The sequence below is a fragment of the Octopus bimaculoides genome, chromosome 2 (assembly GCF_046866305.1).
Source record: "Octopus bimaculoides isolate indiv1 chromosome 2, ASM4686630v1, whole genome shotgun sequence".
NCBI classification, from domain to species: domain Eukaryota; kingdom Metazoa; phylum Mollusca; class Cephalopoda; order Octopoda; family Octopodidae; genus Octopus; species Octopus bimaculoides.
This window is the reverse complement of record NC_142929.1, coordinates 123443123-123458404: the sequence shown is the minus strand read 5'-3', so window position 1 is coordinate 123458404 and position 15282 is coordinate 123443123. Positions and strand designations below refer to the sequence as shown.

At 32.4% G+C, this 15282-nt stretch overlaps 1 protein-coding gene across 4 annotated transcripts in view; it reads left to right on the top strand.

The window, feature by feature from the left end:
• Positions 1 to 13420, top strand: part of LOC106871906 (DCC-interacting protein 13-alpha) — a 58548-nt gene extending 45128 nt beyond the window's left edge. The window contains exons 17-23 of one of the 4 annotated variants that reach the window (XM_089347627.1): positions 1931 to 2039; positions 2711 to 2797; positions 4191 to 4278; positions 4591 to 4641; positions 6652 to 6687; positions 8731 to 9638; positions 12663 to 13420. In XM_089347627.1, the coding sequence (XP_089203753.1) occupies positions 1931 to 2039; positions 2711 to 2797; positions 4191 to 4278; positions 4591 to 4641; positions 6652 to 6687; positions 8731 to 8904 (545 nt within the window). In that variant the 3' untranslated portion in view covers positions 8905 to 9638; positions 12663 to 13420. Of the gene's footprint in view, positions 1 to 1930; positions 2040 to 2710; positions 2798 to 4190; positions 4279 to 4590; positions 4642 to 6651; positions 6688 to 8730; positions 10124 to 12662 lie in introns of all 4 variants that reach the window. The other 3 variants (XM_089347626.1, XM_089347625.1, XM_089347624.1) reach the window with 3 other exon arrangements.
• The last annotated feature ends 1862 nt before the right edge of the window (positions 13421 to 15282 follow it).

The following is a 15282-nucleotide window of genomic DNA, read 5'->3' as shown; positions in this document are numbered from 1 at the left end:
TTTAATGACTTTAGAAATATGAAAGACAGAATCGACCTTAGCACAATTTGAACTCAGTATATAAAGAGCAAAAGATGAATACCACTGGCATTTTTCCTAATACTCTAATGATTCTGTCAATCTATTGACAAAAGTTTATCTTATGGGAGTTGAATCCACAATGTAAAGAGACTTGTAAAGAGTTAAATTTTGCATTGGATTTTGCTTGCAGCTCTACTCATAGTGTCAATTCACTCCTCTCATTGACATAGATATGGAAATGTATGCCTACTAACAAATTTACATATTGACACATATTTATGCATGTATCAATCAATTATGTCAATCAATTGACACATATTTATGCATATATGCACATCCTATGAGTATAATTATATATGTGTGACTATTTATTGGTGTACTTCATCCATTTCCTTTATGTAATTTCACATGTTTGATGAAGAATTCATTTTATGTTCCTTGGGCTTAGGGAGAATGGATGAGCAGAGATTTAAACTTATATATATCTATCAACACTACCATTATCATTATACTTGTTTTACCATGCTTGCAAGGATTGGACAGGTCTTCTTCAGCACACCATACCACTTGTTGCACTGCCTTATCATCTTCATCAGATTCTACAACCTGAGATCAGATTTCCTTACTTGCTCCTGTGGCTTTCATGTCTTTCCACTGCAGGTTATTTCGACTTGAATTGGTTGCCAACATCCCACATCCATACCAATTCAGTCTTTCTTACAAACTACAACTGACTTCTCAGTTTTGTCAGCACATTTGTGTTTCATTGTTCATGCACATTAACATTACACATTCAGTTGAACATGCTTACTTTACTTCTTAACAGTTTTTGTACATCTTGCACATTCAGTGCAGCCTCTCTGCACATGACTTGCACAACTCTCACAAACCATTCATCTACACTTAGTTTTCTTTGCAATCACCAGACTACAGAGTGTAGTATCCCGTCAAAATCCTTTTCCAAGTTGATGAGTGCTAGACATAAATTCCTATATTGGTCTTATCAGGAAGAGGACATCATGGCATATCATTCTGACTTAAGCCTAAACTGCATCTCATCTAAGCTAATTTTCTTCCTAATTTGTTCTGCTGTTACTCTTCCTGCTAATTTATAAGTTGATCTATCAGTTTGATGCCTTTGCAGTTATCACACTTCTTTCTAAAAGATCTCCTTTACTCTTGTCACAGTGAATGAAGATACCGGTGAGCCAATTATTAGAAATGATCCTTTCTTGAACTCCTGATTGACTATGTAAACACATGTCCTACTTTATCTGATATTTTCAGCAACTCAGTGAATATTTTTGATTTTCGATCTGCTTTCCCTGTCTTCATATTCTTAATGACCATTTTGCACATAGACATTGGTTTCAATATGTAGTTCCTTTGTTATTTAACTTGAGGTAGTCCCTCTTTTCCCACAAATTCTCATTCAGCAATCACTTTTAGCAGCAGTTACATGCTTCTTTCTCAGCATTCATTAAGGCAAGTGCAATTATCATTACACATACACTTTTCAGCAATAATGTTATGATTCCTACTTGTACACTTCTTTGCAATCTGGAACATTTCACACCTCTGACCCCACTGAACATTAGTAAGCCTCTTTTCTTTGACTTCTCTCTTTGCTAAATACACCTGATATTTAACTTTTCTTCTAACCACATGATAATGTTTTCTCCCACAATTCTTCCATTGTCTCCAGGTCTGTCTCTTAGCTTTTATAGCTTTATCTATCATACCTTTCCACCTTTTTGTGATCTTGGCTGGAACCTTACTCTTACAAATTGGGTCTGTTACTCATAGATTATTTTGTAGACATACTCAGTTACCTTTTGTATTTTAGGTTTTTATCTTCATCTTCTCATCAAAACTGTAATTATCTCTAAATATAAATGTCTCTTTTCAGGTGAAGCCCTTGTGAACAAGACAATGCGTCACATAATGGCAGCTCGCGCAATACATAATGTTCTGAGAATGACAGAATCTGAATTGATAATATCTGACACATCTCTGAGGTAATTATAGAAATTAGCTAATTGTAGTTATTCCATTTTGTTATTTAACATGAGAAGGGACAGTACTCTGAAGTATCCAGTTTGTTTCAGAAGAACAAAGATCATTGTTGATATGAGAGAAGGGTCAAAGCAAAGACACAACTTAAAAAGTGAATGTGTGGTTGTTCTTGTTGTTTCGCTGCATGTTGGCTGTGATTGAGCAGGCTTATGATTAAAGACATTCCAACCATAATGGTTCTATTTCTTCTTATGTGCAGGACACCTAGGATCACGTTATCCAATAAGCTCTTTTTCTAAGACAGATGGGTGTATATACATATACACATACATACAAATATATAAAAATACTATGCTCATTATTAGATTAAATTAGAAGATTTCTGAGTATTCTCCCTCACATTTCTAGATCAGAATTAATTAAGCTAATGATTGATTTTCTTTTCACTACAGGTATAATTAAACATTTTTTTTTTGCTCTCTACATTAAATATGCCAACATTGACTTCACTGTTTGGTCTTCATGCAACTTGCATCCCTAGGTAATTTCCCCCTGTAACTTCTTTTTTATAAAATAATGATAATTGTGTAATTATTGTTTACTTATTTTAATAAATATATATTTCTCAAATATTTTGATGTTTACACATTTTTGGTTTCTTTACATAATTCAGATTAGTGGATACTGCTACTAATAATGTTCGCACAGCTTTTAAACTGAGTGATATTTCATATTGGTGTGGACATAAAGAAAATGACAGGTGAGTACTCAAACCAACTTAACTTCCTGGCATTCATTTGCCAAACTTTTAGTCATTTTTTTGTTTTGATATTTATTGAGAAAGGACATAACTCCTTATTTTTTTAAGTGTTTATTAAGACAAGCTCCTTTTTCTTCCAAGGTGTTGTGGTGTTCTGGATTATATACATTTTTGTTCTGGATTATATCCTATTTTGCAAAATAATAATTATCCTTTCCTTTGGATTTGCTTCCATTGCAGGAATATTTCATACATATTTAAATCCAACACCGCAATCTTGTAAAAACAGTTGTGAGATGAAGCATGTGTTGCTTGAAATGCTTGATATAGCAATCAAATCCCCATTAAATTAACTCCCACAGTCTCAAAAAGCAAGAACATGTATAATATATTTGTAGCTGTACTATGACTGAAAACAATAAAACCTTTTTGTGATAACTTGAGCTGCTACAAATATCAGCAAGATTATATAGTCCAAGCTATGCAATGCTCAATAGAAAGGCTAGATGGTTAAAGTTGAAACACTTTTGATAAGTCTGCTCAGTCAGAGCCAATCCGGGGTTAAATAATAACATAAGAGTTCTTATAGCATTTGATTATGTTAATTAACTCTATTATCAAAATAGACATTTATTTAGTTGTTATAATTTTTAAGAAAATCATATTTGTTACTGGATGAGACTTCCCATGAGTTTGCTATTGTATCTGGACTGGTTATTTGTATTACCTTAGATTTTGTTAAGAAGGATAACTAAGATTGTACTGATCGAAATTTTCCAAGGGTCATTATTGATATAAACAGAAATTAATAATTATTGAAGTCATATCTGCTACTCTACAGCAATTGGCATTACTAGACTAGACACCATACCAATTAACCTTTTTAAGTATTATAACAGATTTTCAAACAGGTTCTAAAGAGTGGGCACATGGTTAAGAACTTTGCTTGTAGTTTTGGGATTGATCCCACTGCACAGCATCTCGAGCAAGTGTCTTCGATCATAGCTTTGGATTAATGGAAAACCTTGTGAGTGAAATTTGGTAGATGGAAACTATCTGGAATTGTTAGAGGAATCATTCCTGTTCTTGAATGGCAGATTCAATTTGTCTCCTTGTTGAACACCCTCACCTGATCATTGAGTACTTTTAGAAGTGACCCCTGTGTGTCATGTATCTGGGCAAGGTCTTCAATCTGAAGTTAACTTCCTTCTTTTGCCTTGCTAACCTTGGAGGTCCTGTAAAAGGGTCACTGCCATACTTCTTATAATTAAATAAAAGTGAAAAAAATAATGTAAAGGGAGTTCTGAACATATCCACTATTCTTCACCTTTTGTTACATTTATATTGCTGAATAAACCATAATTTTTTATGTTAATTTTCATGTGTCTTGTAGACTACTTGGTTTTATCACTGTCAACAAAGAAGAGGGTTCACTTTCTTATACATGTCATGTTTTTGAGTCAAGTACACCAGTTTTGGAGGTAAGTAAAATAAAACACATGCTCAAAATACCTTGCTGCATTCTTATATGATTTAAGTTCACATTATCCCACTGTTAATTTTGCTTTGTATTCTTTCATAGTTACATCAGCTATTTGAGTTGATGTAATTAACTATAGCTCTTCTCTCAAAGGTTTGTGGCCTTTGTGCTAAAATTAGAAATCATAATCTAATATCAGAACAAACTTACATGCAACAGCTACTTTTATTAATAGTTCCCTGTGCATGATCATTCAGCATGAGATGAACCAGTATTAAAAGTATTGGCTTTAAAAATTATTTATTCATTGTAGATTTGTCAAAGTATTGGTAAAGCAACATCTATGGCATTTAAAACTTTAATGGTAAGTTAAACTTGTATTCATTTTTTACTATTAATGCACTGATTCATTGAAATAGTCTTCTTCCTACTACCATCTTTCCTCACACATGTACATGCTCAGTGTATACACTTACAATCTTACCTGGAAATGTATACTCACAATCTTATCTGGTAATAAAATAGTATTTTTTCTTTTATATTACTCTAATATTAAGTAAATACAGAATAAAATAAATTAAGAATGAAATTAGATTAAAATAACAAATGATTGATACAAGATTTTTCAGTGGTCCACTGAAAAAGGTGTTAGCCTTTCAAGTATCAGAGAATTGTATCCAATTACTGGTGCTGTGTTTATGACTTGTGGTATGTTAACTTTTACAGCTAAGTTACTTTGTCTCCATTAGTTAACAACAAAACACCAGTGACAGTACACTGATCCATGATACTTGGTGTTGAATTTATTGAAAAATGATTAGTCATTAGTTTTGATTTCAAATACACCCAAAAGGTAACTATTCCTGTGCTTTTTTTTCTTTTTCTTTTTTATTTATGGATTCTCATTCAGGACTTGTTTTGTTATTGAATGATTTTGTTGAAAGTAAAAAAAACCCATACAAAATCATTCAGTCAGTAACAAATGTTCCTTTTGATTTTATTCAAATTATTTGATTGTATTCGTAGTATTTATTTTGTGGAGGGATTAAAGGCTGTGTGGAGAAATGAAGAGAGGCAACAAGGGAAAAGTGACAATGGGACCAGAAGTGAGGAGAAGTGATAACATGTCTAGAAGCAGAGTAGTTGAACAGCCTCTTTTTTTGCCAGGGCATCAAGTGTGACATGCGTGTTGTGGAGATCATTTTAGGAGAGTAGTCCTTTCTGACCAGAAACTTGAGTAGAGTGCACATGTGGGGTACGACTTTTGAGTTTTACTTGTTCCTGTGACCCAAAATTTGGATATATTGTTGCCAATTGCATCTCAAAGTAAGAGTAACCTTATTTGTGCCTTACAACTACAGGTTGACTCTTAAAACTGAATGCTAAACATTTAACTGGATGTTATAAGATCTTTAGTCCATTGGATTATAATAGACTTGTATATCACTACCATTGGTCCCTTACTTGAAATATTAAACTAGAGAAACCAAAACATCTAGATTGGGTATGAGTGTAGAAGACAGACATGATTTTGGTAAAGGTAATCAAATTACCCATGAAGACAAAAAAAAAAAAACCCAGAAGTCTTGGTGTTTGATATATGTTTCATATTTCAATTCATCTACAAATAGATCTGAAGGAAATGGCTGCTAAATATGAAAACTTAGAAACTTGTACACCACATGTGCTAATGATGGTGAGAAAATGCTTTAAGATATTTTATTTTTGGGAAAATAATCTGAGTTAGTAATAAGTAAGGAGTAAGACGTATATACAGGAATTTCATGTTTTCTAAAAGGAAGTATGGGTAGAGAGAAGACATGAAACAAGGTAGTTTTATAAGATCTTGGTGAGTTAGTTTACATGAAAAATTACCTTAAGTTTATAACAAGAATCTATTTTAGTAAATATTTTTACACTATTAGTAGTTGTAAATATAATTTTCTATCTTTATTTTATTCATGAATGATTTTTATTGTTTTCATTAATATTAAAATAATAATTGTATAGAAAAGGCAACGAGGGAATTCTTGGTACTATTAAATTGTACAGTTTTTGTTGGTTTTGTAAGAATATGTAGTATATTAAGAATGTATGAAAAACTTTTGCTTTAGATGAATTTATTACAAGAAACAGCTAGGTTTCTTTCTCAAATGTTTTACATAGTTCAACATACACAAGTGAATGTGTGGAAAACAAAACAGAAATTACAAATTTTGAAAGAAGTATCTACCAAAATTTCTGTTTTGTTTTTCATACATTCACTTGTGTAGATTGAACTGTATAAAATATTTTAGAAAGAATACACATCATCATCATCATCATTATCATTATTATTATTATTATTATTATTATTATTATTATTATTATACAGCAGAAGAATATGGAAAATAGGAAGGCAGAAGAAAGAGTAAGTTATAAAATTCATTTACATGTTAATTAGTAGATTTAAGTATTTATGTGTATGTGTAAGTCAATAAATGATGCAGAGTTCTGTCTCTTTGGTGAAAGAGAACCAGTGTTAGGAATGTTTGTTATGTAATCAGTGAATATTGTGTTCTTGTATGAATACACTTATTCATAATATACAATTTTCTCATGAAAAATCATGTTTGCACAACATACATTAGTAAAATTCAAATGTTGCTTTTGAATTTTCTTTTTCCTTTACTTAGAAGGCATGGACGTTTTTGCAGTATTTTATATAGCAATTATAATAAATTTGACTGAACACGCCTTTTATTCTCCCCATATATTATAATATGAAAGAAAAGTTAGTGCATATTATACACAAGGAATATATTTTTGCCTATAATTACGGATATCCTTTATACACAAGTGTGTATTATATGTGAATAAATACAGCACCTTATGAATGGGTACCTGAAGCATGCTACTGCTGATACAACCCAACCTAAATTGACAACTGGAGCATTCTGTGAATTCATTTGAAAATAGGTGCTGAATTCCTTCAAATTACTCTGTACTACCTTCAAAATAAAAGTGGGGAGGGCAAAATTGGACAGTGTTGGCTTATATTATCATCATCATCATCGTTGTTGTTTAACGTCCGCTTTCCATGCTAGCATGGGTTGGACGATTTGACTGAGGACTAGTGAACCAGATGGCTACACCAGACTCCAATCTGATTTGGCAGAGTTTCTACAGCTGGATGCCCTTCCTAAAGCCAACCACTCTGAGAGTGTAGTGGGTGCTTTTTACGTGCCACCGGCACGAAGGCCAGTCAGGCAGTACTGGCAATGGCCATGCTCAAAATGGTGTATTTTATGTGCCACCCACACAAGAGCCAGTCCAGGGGCACTGGCAACGATCTCGCTCGAAAGTCCTTATACATGCCACGGGCACAAGTGCCAGAAAGGCGACGCTGGGCACAGGTGTCATCACAATTTCACTTTTGCTTGCCCCAATAAGTCTTCGCAAGCCGAGTCTCGTGTCTAATTTGGGAGACGACGTTGGCATGGGTGCCAGACGTCAAATTTAACTCGATTTCGATTTCACTTGCCTCGACAGGTCTTCGCAAGGGGAGTTTAGTGTACAATTTAACTTATATATATAAAAAGAGGGATGGACATGGAAGGAATGTTGATGATCTTACCTGAGGTTATAAAGCTAAGAAACAACATCAACTATCAACACCCAACATTGATGCGACTAATCAGAATGGGTGTTGTTGTGTAATCCTTAGTCAGCTATCATTGAGTATAACCGTTCCATGTTATTGTATATCAAGAACATCACTGACCGGTGTGTGATTTCAGGGAAAAATAGACAGCTACTTTTAACAGGTTGAGTTTAGTTTTGAATTCTAGTTTTAAATTCTAGGACATTGTGTATCTATGACTATTGATTATGTCCTTTCCCTTTTTTTTTTTAAAGTTAGTACTGTATAGTTTAAAGGAGATTACCATGAAGCCACTTGAATTTTCCTTCATTGGCTTTAGTATAAATATTAATGGAATATATTTGGGGTGAGCTATGTGTACAATATAGTGTTTTCATATACAACCAGCCAAGGGAATGAGCTGACAAAGAAACCTCTATGCAGTACTTGACTTGTTAGTTGCATATGTGACAAATGCCTGCATTACTCAAATTAGCTCAGAAAGGTTCAGACTTTGTAAAGTGAATTTGCCTCTTAGTGAAACACTATTCTGTTGCAGGTATTGTCAACAAAAGATTTAGCATCTGTTTTCAGACAGATGTATAACTGAGGCACGCATATTTAGTTGTCTTTTTAGGAACACTGTTCCTGTAGTGTATATAAATTCACAAGCTGTAATCTTATCCCTAACCACTTGACCATGTTGCCTGAACACAAAAATGTGTCTGAAGTAGATTGCATGTGTGTGTGTGGTGTGTATGGTTTTAAATATATTCATGCCTCCCCACCACCGTCTCTATCTAACTGAGTCACTGTTTTATATTTGTCTAGGAGCTTCTGCTTGCTAACATCAGTAAGTTACAAGATAAATCACCAGAAGGAATCAAATCAGCCAGGCTAAGCTCTGATGAGAAATACTTGGTTTTTACAGAGAAGGCACCTTCAACAGCCTCATCAGTTCAGCCAGTCACAGACATTGGGCCTGTAGATGACTCGGAAGCTTGAAGTTGATTTTTTTTTACATAGAAATGACAGGGAAAAAAGGGAATGTAGAGAAATTAATTACTTTTATTTTTAAATGTACTGAGTGATATTTCTTCTTTAACTTCCGTTGACAAAATCTAAGCTATTTTGTAAGTATTATAATAACCAAATTAATTGGTATGAACAAGAAATAACAGCTTGTATCATATTCTTTCAAAATTCATTTCAATAAGAAAATAGAATTATTCTAATTATGTAGTGTTGTTAATAACTTATTTCTACTAGGCACAAATGCCCCTACCTTTTTTTTTTTTTTTTTTCTAATAGGAGGAAATAGAGTCAACTCATTTGTTTTATTGATCCCTATCCTTGCTTGAAGGATAAAAGCAACATTGACTCCTATTGATTTAATCTGAACACTTGATGTTAATGATTATGATGAAGCAATAACTTACAAATCATAAAACACTTATTTCAACTGTTTACTACCTACTTTGGATTCACTATCCTAGATTGGAGTGGAGGTGTAATACCTTACAGTTTTTTTCAGACCATTTGCACTAGGGATTTAGTGTAGTCAGCCTGAGTCATTGGAAGGGAAAAAATGATAAGGATAAAAGTGTCAGACACACAATTGTAGAAAGAGAGGATTGGAGCAGCGATAAAGATAGGGAATGGCCTTGATAATGAGCCAGTGATTGTAAACTGTTGGTTATTTAAAACTTAGCAATCAGATGGTACATCTACCTAATGCAGTGTTTCTCTTATGGATGTGAGGAGAACTAATGATTGAAAAGGGAGTGTTCAAATTGCCATCTTTAATGAGATTAAATATGTTTCTAAGATTTAAATGTCAAAAACATTGATGAAACAAGAATTACATGGATGCAAGCTCTATTTTATTTTCTCATTAATAAAGAGGAGGTTGCCAAAAAAATTTCACTAATTTCTTTTTATAAGGATAGGGTCTGTCGTTTGTTAGTTTGAGAACTACTGATCTAATGAATACAATTCTCTCACATTATCTCCTGAGGAGAATATTGAGAGAATACAGATACTATCCTCATATCGTAAATATCTAAATAGTGAATTATTCTTGCTCACTACCTATTTAAGTAGAAAGTCTTGTTAATATTAAAAGACTGTCTCTTTTATGCTCTCTACTTGACAGAAAATGTTTTTGTAGCTTTTGAGCAGCTGTTGTTGGTACTGCTCAAACATGCAAATCTATTGAACAGAGGTAACTGATCAAATGTTTGGAAACACTGCAGGTTTTTGCCTTGAATGTGTTGTACTTCAGCCCATTTATATCACAATATATATATATATATATATATATATATATATATATATATATATATATATATATATATATATATTATTTAGTTTAAAAGAGTTCCAACACTGTCTGTTTTTTTATGTTTTATTTATATTCCTGCAGAACCAATGTGGGGTATAGAATATGGAATATACAATATATAATATAATATACAATATATGATATAAAATAAAATAAAATAAAAATGGATGGCACCATGAAAGAAAGTATTGAATGTAGATGAAATATTGAGTGTTCAATATAAAGGATCAAATATATAAATATAAATATATAAAGGCGACTCGAGTTTCAGGGCTATTTCCCTTCGTCATGGCCGGTATGACAGACTTTAACAGACTGTAATTAGTTGGCTGGTTTTCTGTCTTTTATACCAATTCCTTTGGACGGCAGCAGTAGGTGTTTGGCCACTTTTAGAATTGATGTTAAATCTATTTTTAGAAATGATGATATTTTAATTTATTGTTTTGTGTGGGTTGTAGGGATAAGATTTTTAAACCCCAGTAGGTGTTTGGCTGTTCTTAGAAATGATGCCAAATCTATTTATAGAAATGATGATATCTGAGAGATTTTTTGTGTTTTGGTTACAGGGATAAAATTTTTAAACCCCAAGTAAGATGGATTTAATCATTGTTTGTTAAGAGTAGGTTTGAATCTCTTAATAAAGTCCTTTTCTTTGCATTTTCTTTTAATTTCATTCCGGTTGTAAAGTTTATGGAATGGGAATATAATAAAAGTTTGATGACCACATGTTGCTAGATGGTTACTCAGTGGTATTTGGCGGACTTCTGGGTTTTTAATCTGTTGTCGATGTACCCGTGAGCGTTCCGATAGTGCATTACCTGTCTGGCCAACGTACAATTCTTCACAATTAGGGCATTTGATGCAGTAGATTAGATTTCTACTTTTGCAGTTCATGTTCGCATTGGTGAATATTTTCCCTGTTTTTGTGTTCATATATGGGCCGGTATGGATTGATCGGCATGTGCCGCATTGGCTATCATTGCATTTGGATACAGTGAATGTTTGATTTTTGTTGCTGAGGTCAAACCTTGCCTTTGTTAATAGTTTTTTCAAGTTTTTAGGTTGTCTCTTACTGAGAGTTATATTTTGATCTGTAATGATATTTCTCAATTCCTTACTTTGTGCAAGGATCGGTAAGTTCGCTTTGGCGATATTAAAGATGTTCTGGTGGCATGGATTTTGTGTCACTATAAATGGAATGATCTTTTCCTGTTTGTCTTTTCTTTGCGGTGTCCTCAGTTGTTGTATGGGTATTTTCGAAGCCCGCTGAATACCATTTTCTATGAGTCGTGATGGGTATTTTTGCTTCAGCAGAAATTCTTTCAGTTCCATCAGGCGTTGATTTCTGGTCTCTATATCCTCTACAATAGTACATATTCTCCTGGCTAGGCAGTATGGTATGTTGCGTTTTGTATGGGGTGGATGGCACGATTTAAAGTTCAAGTATTGGTGTGTGTCTGTGTGTTTGTAATATATATCTGTGGTAATGGCGGTGTTCTTTTTAATTACCATTATGTCTAGAAATGGTAATTTGCTACTGTTCATCTCCTTTGTAAATTGGATGGATGGGTGTAGGTTGTTCAAGAGGGTGTTAAATTCTTCCACAATGCTTTGAGGTTTGGTCCAGATTATGAAGCAATCGTCCAGGTATCTCTTCCATGCTTTTTCTATAAGCTTCCTAAATTCGGTGTTATATCTCTCCTCTATTTCCTGGTAGAGTTTTTGTTCCAAGTAATCCATCACCAAATTCGCATAAACGGGGGCAAACCTCGTCCCCATAGCCGTGCCTTTAATTTGGATATAGTTCTTACCATTGAAGAAGAACGTATTATTTTCCAGGATAAGTCTCACTGATTCTAGTATAAATGTCACCGTGTACCTGTTGGGAATTGCTTCTCTGTGTTTGTTTACCCAGTATTCAACCGCCTTTATTCCTAAATCATGTGGGATATTTGTGTATAGGCTTACTACATCGAAGCTCAGTAGGATTGAATTTGTTTCAGTGGTTTTGGGAAGATGGGATAAAAAGTCGGTCATCCCGAATGAAACTGGGTATGTATGTACAAAGTGGCTTCAAAAGAATGTCGATGAAATTGCTTAGACGGTAAGTAGGGCATACTGGGCCAGCTATAATTGGTCTAAGTTTTAAATCTTTTGGATGTAGCACTTTTATGTATTCACTTCCTTGTTCCTTTACTCCCTGTTGAATATCTTCTGACTTATGTAAAAACATAAAAAACAGACAGTGTTGGAACTCTTTTAAACTAAATAATATATTCCTCTATACACAATCATACAAAAAAAACCCACCTTTTTTGTATTTATTTTTACTCGCATATATATATATATATATATATATATATATATATTGTGATATAAATGGGCTGAAGTACAACACATTCAAGGCAAAAACCTGCAGTGTTTCCAAACATTGTATATATATATATATATATATACACACACACTCTGCCATTCAGTATTTGGATGGGTGGGTGGGTGGGTGTAGAGTGGCTAGCAGGTAGAGCATGATCTATCTGTATTGTTATAATGGCTAAGGGTTATTAAAGTAGTAGAAATGTCAACTGTGTATGTTATTCTACCTCGGGCTATTAGGAAGAATATTAAAAATGTTGGTCAAATGCAAATGATTTGCTCAGGCTTTGTTATGCTATCTACTAAATGATTTAATGTATAACTAAGGAGAGAGCCTATTGTATGATAGAACTGGACTAGATTTTAGTCCAAACCCTTACAGTTATGAATTTAAAACTTACTTAGCTTTTCTTTTTGATCAATAGAATAAGTACCAGTTATTTATGGTGTATTGGTTTCCACTGATTGTCTTCTTTTCCACTGTCTTCCTTAATATTTTTTAGGCTATATGTCTCATAAAGAAATGAAATATATCTAGTCTTAGAAACTGTCAACTTGTAATTATAATGAAAGAGGGAGAGAGAGAATGTATTGATTAAAATTCATTGAATCCATATGCATTTTAGTTGGAACATGTTGTGAATGTGTTTGCATGTTAGGTTTTGAGATGGTTGTGCTTAATGAAGTAAAACAGTTTGAAATAATACTATTGAAATAATAATGGTTCATGGCATTGGCACAAGTTGGTGACAAAAAAATTAATAATTATGCCAAATAAATTTGTACACTATATCAAGATAAAAAGATTTATAAACCTGGAATGCTCTCAATACAAACTGTATTTTGGTTGGAACCAAAATTACTTTATAATTTATCTGTTTAGAAATTATTGTAAAAAAAAAAAAAGAAAGAAAGAAAAATAAACTGACCACATTTTTTTCCTCTTATTTTGATTGTACAGAATATTTTGTCAAATATCACTAAATAAGTAAATACTCTACAAACTTAGGTTAACATTCTCTGTATGTGTGATAAAAAAGATCACTTTGTTTTGCTATATTTTACTTTTGATTTCTCATTTTCTAATTAGTTTTTGGTGTAATTTGATAGAAACCATTATTAATAGTAGAAAGAAAACTATTTTAACTCTACATACCCCAACTCCCAGTAAGGGAGGCATGGAGTGGAATAAAATATATTTTGCTAGGAATAAAGTAGAAGTAAGTCCAAAGATCCAGTATTTGGTGATGTGACAGTGAAAATAAATTTATTATCGGGAGATTATTTATATATTTTCTCATATCTGTTTTATTGTTTCAAATTTTCACCACAATCTTGTCTGGACATCCAACTGCAGAACAGTGTTATGTTGAACATTGTTATACTGTCTTTTATGTTGGTCACAGATATGTTTGACACTGCATGTGCAGTGAAGGTGGAACAGTATTTATTTACTTTTAATGTGTGCATTAAGAAATATTGAGATAAAATTATTGATTTCATGGCATTTTTAAACTGGAGTCATATATACATAAAAAAAGATTCTCCATTGATAGTTTGGTTATGTTCTTGAGGAAAATTCCTAATATTAAACAAAAATTAAGTGAATTAAGTAATTATGAAAAATTAAAAATATAATATTGCAAAACAAAATGAAGCGAAAAAAAAAGAACTCCATGACAAAGAAATGGACAATTTAATCCTAAAGTTCAATAAATGTATACATACATGAAAGAGAAAGATGGACGTTTGTTGAGGAAAAAGAACTTTAAGAATTTATTATAAAACTAACACTACTTTTATTTAAAAAAATAAATAAAAAATAAAGCTCAAATGAAGAACTAACCGGACTACTGTAAGAAGTTTGGGAAGTTTTGAAAATATTAGCTAAAAAAATTACTTATAAATACGTATCTTGTATTGAGAAATTCTTGTAAAAATATTTCTGATAATGTACAGAACTTCATATGATATTTATGTATTCAGTAAAAAATATTTATGTATATGTTAACCACTTTTGTCCTGAGTACTCAATGAAATATCTATCATAACTGTGAACGGTGAAAATAGGTGGCAGAAATAATGTATATAACTATATAACGTTTAGATGATTAGAATGCATGTGTATTATGTCCAGTTGTGTGCATAAAAACAAACACTTTATTTTTAAATGAATGAATCATAATGACATTTAGGAATAATACATGTCCTGGATGGAGTTTGGGGGAAAAAAAAAAATGGTAATTTCAATCTTGGATAACAGTAGGATTTTTATTTTTGTTGATTCATCTCTGACACTGGAATATGCCAAAAATTAATCTTGCTTTATTGGCATCTAACATAGAGTTTCTAAGAACAAAATGTTAGTTTTGAGAAATTGTAACTGACAGAAATTTGGATGCTCTCAGGTTTTGTAGCATAGGGATATTATTCATTGAGATATACTCAGCATATGTTTTAATTAGCTTTACCTCCATTAACAGCATATACAACAGAAAAATTGAGAAGTATGTGAGTTGATATAAGTGGTTACTTATTTTTGTAACAAGCACAGTTTATTGAAGAAAAAAAAAGAACAAACACATAAAAAGAATATATTATATATAAATAAAATTCTGTAAAATTTTTCAACTGGTTTCTGTGATTGCAAGGCAAAATTTAATGTG